The sequence below is a fragment of the Rhea pennata genome, chromosome 5 (genome assembly GCF_028389875.1).
Source record: "Rhea pennata isolate bPtePen1 chromosome 5, bPtePen1.pri, whole genome shotgun sequence".
Classification (NCBI taxonomy): Eukaryota; Metazoa; Chordata; class Aves; order Rheiformes; family Rheidae; genus Rhea; species Rhea pennata.
The window spans coordinates 19,634,288-19,650,584 of record NC_084667.1 but is presented as its reverse complement, the minus strand read 5'-3'; the positions used below and the strand labels follow the sequence as shown (position 1 = coordinate 19,650,584).

The window sequence follows — 16,297 nt, the reverse complement described above, 5'->3', positions numbered from 1 at the left end:
ACAAACAGCAGTTCTTAGTAGTCTTAATATGAGGGCTGGATTGTGTATGATCACTAACCGTCAAACCAAAACCATCAGTTGAATGCTGAGGTATGAAATGATCTCACTTCTTTTGTCTAGTCTCAGATGCTTCCTGGAATATGAGTATCTGAAACTTGTCCAGCTCAGAAATTCCCAGATAGGAAAGATGGCACTAAGCAGAAGGATTTGGTCCAAGCTTTGGAAGTAGCATCAGCAAAAACTGTATGTCTATTTTGAGGATCTTTCTAGGTGACATTGCAGAAAATAAGATAAAAGACATGGGTATTCTGCTAAAAGATCCTGAATTTTTCCTGTTTTTAGTGGATTTCAGCAACTCTATATCCAAGGTATCCAACACTCCAGGAAACAAAATTGTAGGAAGGTATTTGACTTAGTGTTTGGCAGTGTTTGCTTCCAAGGCTACATAGAACGACGGTGTTGACTTTGTCTCACTTTGTCTTCTTCCACTGTTCTTTCTCTCAGTTCCTTCTCTATTTCTGCATATCCATCTAATATACATTGGTCTTTGCTTCCACTGGGTTTTACTCTCTCTTTCATACTGCTACTTTGGGTCAGCAGTTAGTTAATTTTGTAATTAATTTCTCATGGTCTTTTAAAGTATTATGAAAAACAGTGACTAGCAAAATGACTGCAGTATGTTTGTGATTACGGAGCCAGCCTTCATCAACGGACTTGGGTGGCAATACCAGATGTCAAGGGGTCGGTTATATTTTCTGCACAAGGAAGGGATCCCTCTGCTCCCTCTCCTTGAGTTAGTTTGGTCATTTCACAGAAACAGATCTATACTCTTTAGAAACCACACAGAAATGACAATGTGCAGGTTGATAAAATTAATTCAAATCATCCACACAGTCAAATCTCTTGTTTGAGAGAACCACTTGATGAGGTGAGGGATCGCCCCCTAAATGAATTTTCCAGAGCATTTTCTGGGTGAGCGCGAGGCATTCTTTTGACAGGAAGCCAAGCAGCATGGCATAAAAAGAATGCCGTGCCTGGTCATTTTGTGGATGGGAAGGTGGAAGGTGAAATACAGCTTATTTCCTCAGGCTCAGGGACCTGGCAGAAATCTGGTTGGCAGTAACCGTGATGTGCCTACATGTGGAGCTGGTGCCACATGGCTATCTGTCTCCGGGGGTTTCTCAGCATTTCTTCCCAGTGGTTCCTCTCTGTGCCCACAACATGCAGGCCAAGGCTGCATTTGCCAAGTATGTGGCTCTGCCCAGCACTATCCTGGCTCAGCATCTCTAACTCCACACTAGAGGCACGCAGCAGCTCATGAGGCACCTCAAACATGATCATCTCATTCCAGACAGGGTTGATCTTGTGTTTTGCACGTTTAGTCTGCTTCTTCTTCAACTTCAAGGATTGATGCCTCAGTGTCACCTTGACAGAAACATCTGTATAGGAAGTGGAGAGAGATACCATAGTAATGAATGTGGAACAAAACAAATACAAGAGAATCTGAACTGATGACAGCAGGCTGACTGAGAGAACATGAGAAATGCTGATCTTGGGGTCTGGGGCTTTTTTTGTTTGTTTGTTTGCTTTTTACTTGTTAAAAATCATTCAGATCTTTTTGGCTCTCAAAGCCCAACATCCTTTCCTCCATCCACCACCTTTCCCACTGTCTTTCCAAATTTACATAAAAGCAAAAACAACCTCAATTTGCTTGCTCTTTCACTCACCATTTCCAAGTAGATCTTTTAGCTGCTTGGAATGCAGATTTTTTGCCTTAATAATCACCACAAGCAGGCGGTTGGCTGCTGGCAGATAGCTGACAGAAAGCAGAACCTCCCCATGGCCTGTAGATGGCTCCTGGAAACAGAGACACAGGGAGGAAGGGTTAACTTTTGATACAGTTTTGGCCATAACATTAGGAAAATTGAACAGTGCAAGGTGATGAGTGTAATGTCATAGATCTACCAAGTCATCTCTCTGCTTTAGTACAGAAAATTCTTGCAGTTAAACTGGATAAGAGCAAACCAGGCAAAGGTGTCTGAAGGCTCCTTTACTTATTAGACCTGATCATATGGGTTACCTCTTTCTTTTGCTGCTGGAAAGTAATTGCTTCCTAGCAGTCATTTTTAGAGGAATGTTTAGTCAGAAGAAGAGGATTTGGGGCTATTGTAGGTAATATGTGAAAGTATGTCTATTCCTTTTTCTGAGAGATCATCCAGCTGCCCTTTCTGATTTTTTATATCTCCTACTTTCATTACTGCTTTTCTTCATTTGTTCTTCATTTCAATTGCTATTTTTGTGACACAGATTCTGACTAGACTTGGACTCTGGTCCCTGTTGCCTAGTGAGAATGTCAGGCTCTCTTGGAAAGAGTAGATGATACTCTTGCAGTGTCATGTAGCCAGACACTAAAGCTGGTGTTGAACCTTCTCTGGCAGCCTTGTTTGATATTAAAAACATCAATGAACCTAAGCTCCATAAGCTCACTTTACTTTTCATTCTTGTCTTTTCTCAAGCCTGTGGACAGTTCTCCCTGCTGCTCCAAGCTGGATTTTCTCTAGGGCAAATGCTCTGAACAATCAAGCTTTGCCTTCAGAGGCCACACATTTTTTTTCTTGTATTCCCTTCTTCCCAGTAGTTATTAGCCTCTTAGCCTCCTGACCTTTTTTGCCTTCTTTCTCACTTGCTCTGGACAAGTATCCCTGAAGGCAAAACAAGAGGGAAATAATCACACCAACAATTGATCTTTCCTTTGAAAGCAGGGCTGTTTCCCAGCAGGGAGTTGGTGGCGGAGGAAAGAAAGAGGATCCCTGTGTGTATAGAGTTCTAAAATGTATGACAAGGGGCAAAAGGGAAGTAGTTATTCTGTCAGTGAGTACCAGCTTGTGACAGAAATCTGTTTTAGCGTGAGGTTAATGAACCAGAAGAGTCACAGAAAGCCAGTGCCAATTCAGTAGACTCCTTTTGGACTTCTCAGCATGATCTACGAGCTATAGGACAGACAGCACTTCTCCAGGCCATTTCTGTGCTCTACACTCTCACTTTTACGTGAGTCATAAATATTTCAAATTAAATTTTCACCCAGTTACTTGCCAGCATGCAAGGACAGGCCCCTGTATGTTCCTTGTGAGCTGATTGACTCTCCAGAAAACATAGCTGTCATCACTGTCTGGTTTGAATGACCTATTTGATGTGCACAAATCAGGTGGGAGGCCAGTAGCAAGGAAGCCTAAAACTCCATCCAAAACCAACCCAAGTGCATCTTTTTTCATGCACTCAGGTAGCAAAAAAGGGCATGCATGCATTTCATTCACATATATCCTATCCTAAATTCAAGGGCATCTAAAAAAAAAAAAAAAACAAAACAAAAAAAAAAAAAACCAAAACAACAGAGGTAGATTCAAATGGCTCTATCTCCACTGTAAAAGAATAGGTGTGTTTGTACATGGGGAGGGTTAACTCAATACAAAAACACTGTTTAGGCAAGTAATAAGATGCTTATGTTTTCATATCTGTATCTCAACAGTTCCTACTCTATAGCTCTTGACTCAACTTTGGTTCCTGCAGCTCTAGGAACAGATACTTATACTGAGGAAGATGGTGGGGCAGGGAGGAAGGAGAGTACTATAGCCCCTCTGCCTACACGCGTATGTTCTGTAAACATGCTCACATTCACACATTGTGCACTCATATCATATATTGTGCTTACCGCTTTCTTGACCTTAAAATTACGTTCAAATCTTTGACCAGCATGAAACTTCGATTTACAATGGTTTGTCTCTGCTGGAATTCTGCATAAAGAGACTAAGCCAGAGGTGCTTTTCTTTCTCTCTCCTTCAGTGTTCTTTTTCTTTATTTAGTAAATCCATAACCAGCACCTTGTGTTACAATCTGGCAAATTTACACAACCACCCCAGAGTCAGTCTTCCCTTCTGTGCAATGAGGGTAATAAGCATCAGAGGTCATCAGTGTAGTAAGTGTGCAGAGAGCACTGTGAACTCACAAAAGGGAAGGTGCTATGCGAGGAGCCACTATCATCGCTGTCATTAGCAAAGCAGTGGGAGGGAAGGAAGACAAGATAAGGATATCAGTCTGCAGCATCTTTGCTTCGCATTGCTCACAGCACATCATGCATTCCTCAGTCCTAATTAGTTACCTGGTTAGCTGTAAGCTCCCCTCTGAGTGCTTTCCCTTGTGTAAGAGAATTACTGGGAGTGTAAGGATGAAATATCTGCAACTTACGTCTTTTCAAGGAAACTCCAGACTTTAAACAAAGCCCAGTAACTTTGTTCCTGGATGGATGCTGACAAAAATAGCTCCTCTTTTCTGATCAGCTCTTCCTCGCTCCCTCATGCTTTAGTTCTCGATGAATGATTCAGGATCTGTATATAAGCTATCTGTGTAATGGTTGGCTCTTTCAGGTCCCGGATGACGCAAATTCAGCCTTCACTGCACATCCTCAGCTCTAACTAGGGCACTGCTCAGCAGTACTTTCAGTGTTAACCTTGTACTGTCAGTCTGAAGAAGAAATGAAAGCTGCCCTGTTTCTGTGTACAGTTGGACCAAGGCAGAGTACCCAGTGTGTGAGGACTCTATCAGGTGTACTTGAGCGGAAACTGATCATCACTGGGAACAAGCTGCTCCTTGGGTGCCACTTATAAAGCAGCTACTACAGCAGATTTGGTGTGTGTCAATGGGGGAGGGGGAGGCAGTGTTCAATGTAGCTTCATTTAGGAATTTAAATCATTATGGTTTATATTGGAATAATTTCTTTTGCACATGTCCTTTTGCAGTAGCGGACTATGAACTCAGTTCAACTTAGAGCTGTAGGCAAGAATTTAGCCTTGAGTTTTAGGTTTATAAAACTGATCCAGACTGTCCATTTGTTCCTGCTACCCATCTCTCTGCCAAGGGTTTTTCAGAGTAGCCAACTCTATCAATATTCAAGCAGTGACCAGATAAATTAGTATTATCCAAAATCAGAAATGCTAAATTTGTACTGTGTGACTGAGGCCAGCTCAGTGGCCTTCACACCTGGTGGTGCCAGGCAGCAATATACCAGCTTCAGCAATAGCAGTGCTCTGTTGCTTTGTTAAGCATATTGCTGCTACTACAAGAGTAACCTAGCTCATGGCAGGAAATCTGCTCAGAAGAAACTCATGCAAATGAACCTCTCCTGTACCTCCTTTGAGTACTGTTGGTATCCTTTCCTCCATTTTCCCTGTCTGACATGTTGGGAAGATGTGGATAAGCAGGGAAAAGGGTTTTTACATTTAAAAAACAGCACTGCAATGAATAATATTCTGATATCTCCCAGAATGAACAGCATTGCTTGGATTCATCACAGTTAGGGGTGATGGTCTTTAGTTCTACATTACAGTCCCACCAATGCATTTCTCTTCTAGTTTAGGGCTCTCTGGGCGCCATGATATGCCCCACACCCAGCTCTAAAGAGTCCATCTGTCTGGCTCTATAGTCAGTCTAGTAGTTTGGCTCTTGTTATCACAGTCTCCACATCATTAATCCACAGAAACTCACGTAACTTTTTCTAGACAGAGGCTTTGAATTACAGCTATTAGCGCCAGATTATCACATAGTTTGGGGAGGAGCAGAGGAGGTTTTGACACATCCTAAATGCTTGGAGCTGTAGATTGAAGGGCTGGCTTAATGGCCTTTGATTGCTTTCTGAAATGGTTAGTTACAGACCATGACACAGAAAAGTCCTGAGCGACCTCTGCAGGCATTCATCCTCTCTCAAAACCAGGATTTGGTCATGAGGGTTTCCAGACTACCACCACAGACGGAGTCCCTACCTTCTCTGGCGTCTTTAGTCTTTCCCACTGGGCCCTCCCAAAGGAGTCCTCCATGTTAGCAAGGTTCAGTTTGAGTTCGCCTACTATGCTGTGTCTGGAGAACTTGTCACAGTTTCTCAGGGTGAGAGTCAGTGTTCCCTCTGGCACCTCCTCCTCAGCTAATGGAAACAGCAAGACTTCCTCCCAGAGGGTGTGAAGCACCTTCTTCTTCAGCTCTGTTTGGGCCTCAACGATACCAGATTTGCTCATCAGTGTGCCCAGTACGTAGCAATGGCATCCAGTGTCTTGGTCCCCACTCATCCTTCCATGCATTGCTGCAAAAGAAAGGCAGACTGTAAGGGCTTCTCACAAAAGATAGCCATGAATAATCTATGGCTAAGATGTTTATTTCATGATAGTCATAAAATAAAAGAGCTGTATAGACATTTCCCCCACACACTCCTGCTTGTACTGGGCAGACTAAGCTGTGAATCCCATGCTGTGGCATTTACCTCACACTGTGCAAGCTCCTTTTCCTTCTGCAAAAGGATTTCCACTGCAGGATATAGCTAGTGTTTGGGAGAGCATCCAATTAGTTCAGGGGAAATCATAGAATCATAGAATCGATAAGGTTGGAAGGGACCTCTGCAGATCATCTAGTTCAACCTCCCCGCTCAGCAGGGTCACCTACAGCATGTTAGACAGGGTTGCATCCAGGCAGGCCTTGAATATCTCCACAGAAGGAGATTCTACAACCTCTCTGGGCAACCTGATCCAGTGCTCCGTCACTCTCACAGGGAAGAAATTCCCCCTGACGATCAGGGGAAACTTCCTGTGCTTCAGTTTCTACCCACTGCCTCTTGTCCTGTCACATGGGACAACTGAAAAGAGTTTGTCCCCGTCCCCTTGACACCCTCCCTTCAGGTACTTGTACACATTGATAAGATCCCCCCTCAGTCTTCTCTTCCCCAGGCTAGAGAGGCCCAGCTCTCACAGCCGTTCCTCATAGGGCAGATGCTCCAGTCCTCTGATCATCTTTGTAGTGCTACGCTGGACTCTCCAGTACCTCCACATCTCTCTTGTACTGGGGAGCCCAGAACTGGATGCAGTACTTGAGATGAGGCCTCACCAGGGCAGAGTAGAGGGGCAGGATCACCTCCCTCAACCTGCTGGCAACACTCTTCCTATTGCACCCCAGGAGACCATTGGCCTTCCTGGCCACAAGGGCACATTGCTGGCTCATGGTCAACCTGTCATCCACCAGAACTGCCAGGTCCTTCTCTGCAGAGCTGCTTTCCAGCAGGTAACACTCAATTGAAAGACATGGCACAGTAATGAGATGACACGGTGTGGCAAAGGAATGGGGACCTTTAGTTTACATTGGTACAAAAGGAAACTTCTTACAAAGGTTTTAAAGGCAGGATCATTACTCGCAGACACTGGAGCTAAGATAAACCTCTGTCTGGCACATGCCCACACCTGTAGGCCAGTTTGAGACACCTCTAAAGTTTATTACATCCTGCTTTTTCAATCTCTCGTAAATGGCTCCTTCAGAAGCCAACCCAGGGCCCATAAGATTTGTGTCAAGAGGCATTTAGCCCTAATTTTATATCACTTTTATGGCTGAAATTCTACAATGAAAATGTAATTTTTCACTCCTGTTTATGTCAAAAGAATCACACTGCCTTTTGTACAGCTATAAGAGCACTTCTTCCTCAGAAGGATCATGAAACAGCAAAGCTTTGTGGAGAAAAATGAAATCCTTCCAAAGTCATTCCAAGGAGAAATTCTTCTGAGATGTCAGGCCCCAAGACTCACAAGAGTCTCCTGGCACCTTGGGGGAGCAGAGCCAGATGCTGCCTCGTTGGGTGGTGGAGCTCCTAGGGAGAAGCACACATGCAGAAGAGCCAGGCAGGCAGCTCACAGACATGCACATCCATCCTGGAGGGAAGCCCATGATGTGGGCCTGCTGCTGGCAGGTGGCCCACAACGGCAGTACGGTTTAGCACCCTTTAAATCCTCACTGCAGACAGTGTGATTTGATTAGGTTTCCACAGAGATCTGCACTCTTCATGAATTATTCAGTCAGCTTATTTTACTTTCCCAGAGGAACCGATGACGACCCAGCCCTGAGCACAGAAGCTGTTAGAGTTGTCAGTTTCTGCTTCAGAGAGTACCACAGAGCCCAGCCACCCGGCCGGGTACAGCCAGAGGCTCCCTCCTCTGTGGTCTAAAAAAGAAATGTGGTATCTCCATTTCAGCTTCTGACCTGGCCTGAGCAAGAGCTAGTAGGGAATGTTACTTTGAACATGTTACTTTGAAGAATGAAAGCAGGAGAGAGGAAGGAGATAGCAACCCTTCCTCCTCCCAAAATAATAAAAAAAAACAGTAAAAAGAGGTTGTTTTGTATTTCTACCATGTCTAGGATAGGAAGAGCCTATTCTGTTTTCTGACTTCTGCTTTTGAGCTGTGCAAGTCATTGCCCCAAGCGATATCCGGCACATTTGCTTCAACCAGTGACATTTCTAGGTATTTCTACTTTGCCAGCCTAACTGCCACCAAAACATCCACTGGTTCTGTGGAAGCTTGTTAATTTTAATGTGAGAGGGGAACACCTTAGAAAGTCAGCAGGTGTCTTGTGCCTTCCAGAAAGAGAATCAACAGTACAAAATCTCTGCCTCTTACCTTCAAGAAGGGCCACACGCAGTTCAGCTTTTTGTCGATCATATGCAAGGGAGTAGCGCAGTTCGGGGACCTGGTTACAGCTGGCTGCCCTCTCAGGGTTCAAGTGCTCGGTGACACACACATCCTTTACCACACCTGGAACTGAAGTAACCCTGTTAGCAAGCAGGTCCTCCCCTTTCACGGAGTTCAAATCCACACCGTTTTAACTCAAGTCTTCTAATTCATCCATGTCTTGCTTATTTTCTCTTCCTTCTACCTTCTCTCACTCTCAGCTCCTTCTACAGCCTTGGTGCTTCCTGCCTTCTCTGCAGCCTTGTGCTCTAAGATGGCTGACACATTTGCTCTTTCATCTCAGGCCTAGGTCAAGATGTCTGAAGTATGCTTTTGTTACTATACTGTTGTCTACGCACACTGATGAATTAAATCTTCTGTTTTTTGGAATAAGAACTTGACTCTGCTTCAGAGTTGTCATACACCTCTGCATTAATTCAGACCTCTTTAGCCTTTTTTTAAAATTATTTTAACAACACAATCTTTGTCATGCAATAAAGACAAAATTACATCTGCTCCCACAGCACTTGACCAGGTTGAAAATGGCAAGTTTGGGAAGCTGTGAGGCAATTCTTCCAAGTGCGATTTTGAAAGTGAGTATAATGAAATAAAGCAAGAGGCAAGATTAAAAGAGAAGTCACTGCTTTTTGTCATCAAAGGTGTTATCTGCCAGGTCAGTTCTGATTCAGGCAGAGAACATTAGTAGGACCAGCACATTTCCTCCTAAAAATATCAGCTGCCATCCAAATCAGTTCAATATGGCACCAAGAGGAGAAGGCAACAATTCTTGCTTTATTTCAGCAATTCTTGAGCTATGAAATTAGGCACAGCAGAAAACAAACTTCCTTGTGCTACTAAGAGCGTAGAGAAGCTATCACACCAACTCATTTATATAAAGTTTTAGTCTACATGCAACCACCTTTTTCAGCCTCCCTACCTATAACCTTCTGACACCTGAGGATGTGGTTCACATAGTCTTTTTCTCTAATACAGCCACTTGCCACAGTACTCCTTTCTTTCTCATACTCATAAGTCTCAGGGTGGAAAGGAGGCAGGTGGTGATTCTCCTCTCAGAAAGACAAAAATACAATCTCAAATGATTTTAAAAAACCTACCTTTTTTAAAAAAATCATTGGTTCTCTGGCAAACATTCAGGAAGGTTTTATTAATGTGGTAACAACAGAACTCCATTATGCTATTAAAAGGCAACTGTGAAGGTAAAAATCAGTATGGGAGCAACCCAAACATGCTGCCAGATGTATATAATTAACATTACATTTTCTCTAAGGCTTCAGGAATCTTATGTTCCAGGTGTTGGCATGTTACTATTTGGGCTGGCTGGAAAACAAGAATTCTGTATGGTAAAAACGTCTGAGGTCTCAACCTTTGTTTTCACTGCACATTATGACAAGCCAAGACCATGTCACAGAACTAGTGGAAAAAAAAAAAAAAAAAAAAAAAGCAGAGAAAGTAAAGTAGAAGCGTGGTGAACACAGGCTGCTGATAGCACTGACAAGGACAATGGCTGGACAGCCAGCATTTGTCCAAGGAAGCACCTCTGCCTAGTTGTGGCCAGATATTCCACCATACTGTGGCAACCGCTCCCAGCAAAACTTTACCCTAGATATATGCTTTTCTACAAAATGTTTGCTTCCAATAAGTCAGCATTCTTCAACACAAAAAGTGGGTAAAAACATTTCCAACCAGCTATAATTGTGGCGTCGTTAACTGAATCTCTTGACGGGCTCCATGACTACTTTCTATTGAACACATGCATTTAAAAAAGAATTCACTTATAATGACTATAATAAAAAAGTGCTGCATATATTTATTTTCACACTTATTTCTCTAACCAGGAGTGCATTATGCACACAAGCATTACAGATCTACACCCAGAAAAGCAATTGTTAGTTTGAAGGTCAAACACTCCTACCGTTTTGAGGAAGAACAAACAGCTCTTCATTGACTTGTATCTTCATCCTGTTCTCATCCAAACCACTATGTTTTCGAGTATCTGGTTCTTCTGTTGTCTTCAAGGAGTACTGTGTGTAGTTAACAATTTCAGGTGAAGTTACTACCGGTTTGGGGCCATAAATGTTGGGAAACTTCAGGAGTGCTCGAGGCTGGACTGGTTCTGCAGTCTTCTTAACACTGAACTGAAAATTAAAGTTTTGTTTATTACTCTGCACTAATTAGACTAATTCTTCTGATTCTCCCAAGGTTAACTTTGCTGAGACTAAGAGGGAAAAGATGGTGCATCTGGTCACTCTTAATGTTGTTTCTTGGTTTAAAGAAACCACTGTCTGCATGTCAGGAGATTTTTTTTGCTAGATCTGTTACCTTTCTTCTTGGTGCGTGTCTTTTCACATTCATTCCTCTACAAATGTTTGGTTCAACAGGAAAAAGATACATTTTTATTGTTTGATTATTCCTCTTTTTCTGTAGTGGTTAATCTTTCTTTTATAAGTCTGTGTTCTCTCTTACAGAGAAAGGAGTTCAGTTTGCTGTGACTGAGGTATGGTATTTTTTACCACGCTGTTTGAAGTCAAACCCAAGATGAAGAGATTAATATCACCCACAAAATTATAGAACATTTTACATGAGAATGTAGTAAGCATTAGAGAGGTAAAATCACCGATCATTCAGTCACCTGGGGCAAGTACAACTACAGTGTAATAAGGCAAAGCAGAACTAGTTGAACATACCAGCCCTACAAAGGTATATCAAGAATAGCTGATAGTCCTCTCAGCCTCTTGCACTCTTTCTTGGCTCTGTGGACCAGAGCTTCACCTCACCTCAGACACATTCCTTCTGTTGAACACAAAAACAGGCAGATGAACACTTAAAGAAGTGCTTGCTCTCCTCAGTAGAAAAGCAACATTTCCCCCTTATTAAATAGAGATTGACATTTTGATTTGTGTCTGTGTTGTTCTTAGCATTTCAATTCCCTGCTGGTTCAATGACACTAAATCAAAAAAAAAAAAAAAAAAAAAAAAAAAGAAAAGAAAGAAAAAAGAAAAAAGAAAAAAGAAAGAAACTTGAAAGATGGTATAAAGCCCAGGAAGCTTGGGCAAAGGTTGGTTCTCCCAAAACAGAGCTCATGAAAAATCTTTTAGTGGAATATAACAGTCTCCTTTTGTTTATGTCCCCAAAAAAGGAATCCTGGCTACTCACAACTGAAATTGTTCCTAATTCATATATATTTGGATTCATCAATGGGAAAGAACAAAAGCTGATTAGTAAATGACTCCAATCCTCTCATCATGTTTTATTAATATTTCCAAGGTATGAAAAACAAAAAGCAGAAGTTAAACTGCCACTGTGGTTATTACTGTGTAATGGGATTCTCTCCAACCCCTCTCCCTGCCAGTTTATTTTATGTTAAGTTTAAAGTGAGAGTAAGCCAGAAAATATTCTTAATTGTATTTAATGTTCTCATTAGTCTCACTGCTTCCTGTTAATAATGAATGCAGACAATGCCCTGAGGCACTTTTCTGTGTTGGGACCCTGTAGTCCCAGATCATGTGTCCTCAGGGAACACGCCTATTCCTCAAGAAACAGAACTGAAGAGAGCAAGCAGTCTCGGACTTTGGCTCAGTAGTCACCTGTGGAAATCACAGCACTACTGTGATAAGCACTTGGCAGTGGTAAAGGTCTAATTAGGTCAGTGACTTCATCATCTCAAGGCAACCAGTGCACTGGTGTTTAGGAAGTCCACTCTGTAACACAGCATTTTCTCTTGTTTAGTTTTAAGGACTTTGGAATAAGAGTCAGTTTTGAGAAAGAAACTCATCACTATGTGGATACCCCCACCCTGCGTTCAGTTGAGCTTAGATATTGTATAAGCCATTATGGTGCTGTTCTGTAAAAGAAGAAAGTGAGATCCCTCTTTCAGAGATTTGAGCATCATCAGTCCTAACGTCCCTTAGAAAGTTTGAAGTTACTCATCCACATCACAGAGGGTTCAGCTTTTCATTCTTCTAAATTAAAACAAACCAACCGAACAAAACATGTGAGGAACCACTGGACAGTGGCATGAAAAACAAGGTCAAGACAATTCTCCTAAGACACACAAAGTATTTGCTGCAGTGGCCAGTGTCTGCTGTTCTGCCTCTCCTGAAGCAACTGAATAAGGCTACTGACCTTCACACCAGACTGGTATGTCTGTGGTGCTATATGCTGCTAGCATATGAAGCACTTTTGTATCCTTTGGGATAAAAAACATTACATAAATGTGAGATATTGTTATTACAGTCTTTTCCACTACTTGCTAAAAGCCAGACATTTAGTCAGGAAATCCATCAGCACACAGCAACTAAGAGCTCCACTGGGTCTAAATATTCCTCTACTCTGTCTGCTCTGCAGAATTAGAGATGAGAGACATATGTAAGCACAGTGGGACGAGCCCACCTCCTTTTCCAACTGCATCTGCCTCTGTTTATTATTTTTGCTGCCAGCTCTGTTCCCAAGTGTTGTCTGCTAATCTTGTTGTACAGCAGAGCCCGATGGAAGTTCCCTTTGCAAATCAGCAGCAGTATTTTAAATAAAGAGATGAGCAGAAGAGTTCAGATAGGTCTGCATAAAATATGTGAAAGTAAAGAAACCAAAATTAGCTAGAAGCTTGCAACCAATCCTTCTGGGTCCCCTCCTAGTACCACTCAAACAATGCACTAGGTTGCTGCAATTGCTGGGTGTGTTTAGGGATGCTTATTCTGCAACTCGTGCTGAGAATTTGCAAATTTACAATAGGTTTTAATTGTTCTGTAGATGTATCTTTGTGTTTGAATTCTTCCCCCTCATGCATGCAGGGTATGATCATGGGAAGCTTATATCTATAGTAAAAATAAGCATCACCATAAAGGGATACATTTCAAGTGGATAAAATGTAGTCTTGTTTCATCTTTCTTTGGTCATCTCTGTTCGCCAGAAACAGTGGCCCTGACAGGCTTCAAATATTAAGTATGCCAAGCACTGACTAGGACATACAGTGCACAAATGTAGTTCTCCATCAGCTGAAAAAAATTCTGACAGGACAATTTATAAACATAGATACAGATGATAAAACTTCAGAAGCTCAGAACTCAATTTGAGATTCATTCCTTTAAGGAATGTAGACTGATTATGAATCAGTGACAGCAGAGAGCATGTCCTGGCAGTAAAATTATTTTAATTGGAAAGAGTTGGTAAGCATACGGAATATGCAAACTAAGAACATTTTGCACTTTCTGTGACAGAATGTTCATTCAGCAGTTATAATTTGTCTAGATTCTTTTTTTTTAAGAAAAAGACAGTACTACTTCTAATTAGGAAACCTGTAATGCTAAAAGAGTACAATCTCTCAGGTAAGAGTGATGCACTGAGAGCGAGGTGAATAATTTGATCCCGTATTGTTCAAATACAATATTAAATTACTGCAAAACTTCATGAATGAATCTAGAAAATTTGAGAGGACCATAACCTACGACATGCTGGGTACTGAGTGCTTAATTGGACTTCATAGCAGTTTAGTGGTTATCTCAGACATGAAGGCAGAATGGCACCCTGAAGGAGAAACTCCAGGATGGTTTAACACTTTCTCAAGATATTTCTCAAGAAGCTGTATGAAAGAAAAAAGTCCAACCCAAGAAAGGAATTAAGGCAAAGATTTGAAATTTCGAACTAGAAAACAAGAACATACTAAAGTCTCTTATAGAAAGAGACTGATGGTGAAGTGATCTGTGGGTAGTGTTGTTCCAGACACTAACAGCTAGAAAAAATGCTATGCAAAGTGATGTGACCATCAAAGTTACACATCTATCATTCATTTTAATGGTAAACTCAGAAAATCTCAGCCTTATCACACATCTTTATACACAGAGCTAGGAAAATCTCCTATATGAACTGGCCAGGATAAGAAAGGAGCCTGGAATGGATATGACAAAACTAGTAAACAAGACAGCAGGGGAAATTCATCCTGGGAAAAGACAAACTGGTATGAAGAGGTATTCAAATCCAAAGAGGTATTCATGGATTCAAATCCATGAATGGATCCAGAATTAGCAGTATTCTCTTGAGAAGTCCTAAACTCAGAGATGTTTGGTCATAGAGGAGCCCTACCTTCTTCTCCCCCACCCCCAAAGAAGCTACTGTAACATAGTTCTGTGTATGTGCATCAAATGTTATAATACAATTATTAGATTTGGTCATCTTCCTCAGAAAAATACTGCAACAGAAGCATGAATCTGCTAAGGCTCTTCTCTACAGCGAGTTTGAGACTGGCAGCCAGAGAGAAACTGAGGATCTAATTATAAACATTACAAAGAAGTCCTACTGGAACTCTTGCTAAACTTTATAATAATACAAAAATAATAGGCACGTCAGATAATTAAAAAGCAAACAAAGACAATGGTATACAATGGATCATTGGCCCTAGGAACTGGCTGCTATAGCGTATCATTTGGGTACAGATGAGAAGGACTTAGTCACATACAAACATCAATAACTACAGCCAACAGGTAATACTTTCAGAGACTGACCATTGTTCATGCTAAAGATGATAGTCAGTCAAAGAAATTGGTCAAACATTTCCCAGAAGAGGTTCCCATCAGTAAGTAAACTAGAGGCATCCTATAACTCCTCTTGCTCTCTCTTGCATAGGACTCAGGAATAAATTGGTTTTTGTTGGATCCTAGTAAGTAAGAAAGACGACATAGGGATGCTTGACATTATCAGCACTTCACATTGTTTTTATAGTAAGTAAAAAAGCAATACATAGTGTGAAGAATTATGCAGTTACCACACTGCAGATAACCACTTGTACTTTTATTATTTCAATACCTTGTTTTAACTTCACCCACAATTAAACCCCTCACTCAGAGGGGCAGAGGGAGGAGAACAGAGAGTTCTCAGAAGAAACCAGCTGTTGTCAGCGAACTGCCCTCCTGAAGCATTATGATACTGGGGATAGAGTTAGAGAAATAGCTTGTATAGGAGACCCCAGCAGGAGTGATACTCTGTCATCTCTTCTTTACAATGCTGTGTGCTACCTAGCAAAGTCCAGTCTTCTCTCCTCGGCAAATTATTTCCCTTGTGATCTAGCTTGACAACTGAGCAGCATTTTCAATCCTCCTCCCTTATTTTTGCTGATAGCAGCTTTCTCTTTGGCAATGTGACAGCTGTTTCTTGCTCTGGTAATTCTGTGGGTCACCCAGCTCCCTGCTTTGTGTTTACCCTTAGTCCTCCTCCCACTAACATGTTGTTACATCCTGAACCTGGTAAGCAGATAAAATAGGCAGCATAAATCACACACTGGGTAGTCTAACAAAGAAGATACATTCCCACCTCTGTATTTAAAGAAAAATCACAGAGTAAATTAAAGACTATGTCTTACTTGCTGGACTGGCTGAAGCACACTGGGTTTAGCAGTTTCCATATCCTCATCATGGTCTTTTTCTGAGAGTCCTTTCCCAGGTTGCTTGCATTTGCAGAAGCAGGTGAGACCGCAGAGGGCAAGGATGCTAGTTGCAGTCCCTAAGGTAGCCCCCAGGGCAATAACTGGGGCAGATAAAACCATTGTCCTGAGCTGCACAGGAACAAAAAGCACTGAAATCCTGTAATTCCTTCTCCTTTCTGGGAAAGCAGCTTTTGCACATCCACTCTGACTTCTAGCCTGGCTTCATTCTCTTTGGAAGTCTGGTAACAATTCTCCTGTACAGCAAATAAAAGGGACCAATCTAGAGAGAGAGATAAATCAGCCCATCTTTGCTAGGCAATGAGGCTACCTTTCCATC

At 41.9% G+C, this 16,297-nt stretch overlaps 1 protein-coding gene across 1 annotated transcript; it reads right to left on the bottom strand.

Moving 5' to 3' along the window:
* Positions 1–1,134: 1,134 nt before the first annotated feature.
* Positions 1,135–16,080, bottom strand: SYT13 (synaptotagmin 13). Its single transcript, XM_062577519.1, has 6 exons — positions 15,898–16,080; positions 10,462–10,684; positions 8,471–8,612; positions 5,814–6,108; positions 1,728–1,857; positions 1,135–1,439 (listed from the first exon to the last, which is right to left on the bottom strand). Exons 1-6 carry the CDS (start codon positions 16,078–16,080, stop codon positions 1,135–1,137), a joined length of 1,278 nt encoding a protein of 425 aa, XP_062433503.1.
* Positions 16,081–16,297: the final 217 nt, after the last annotated feature.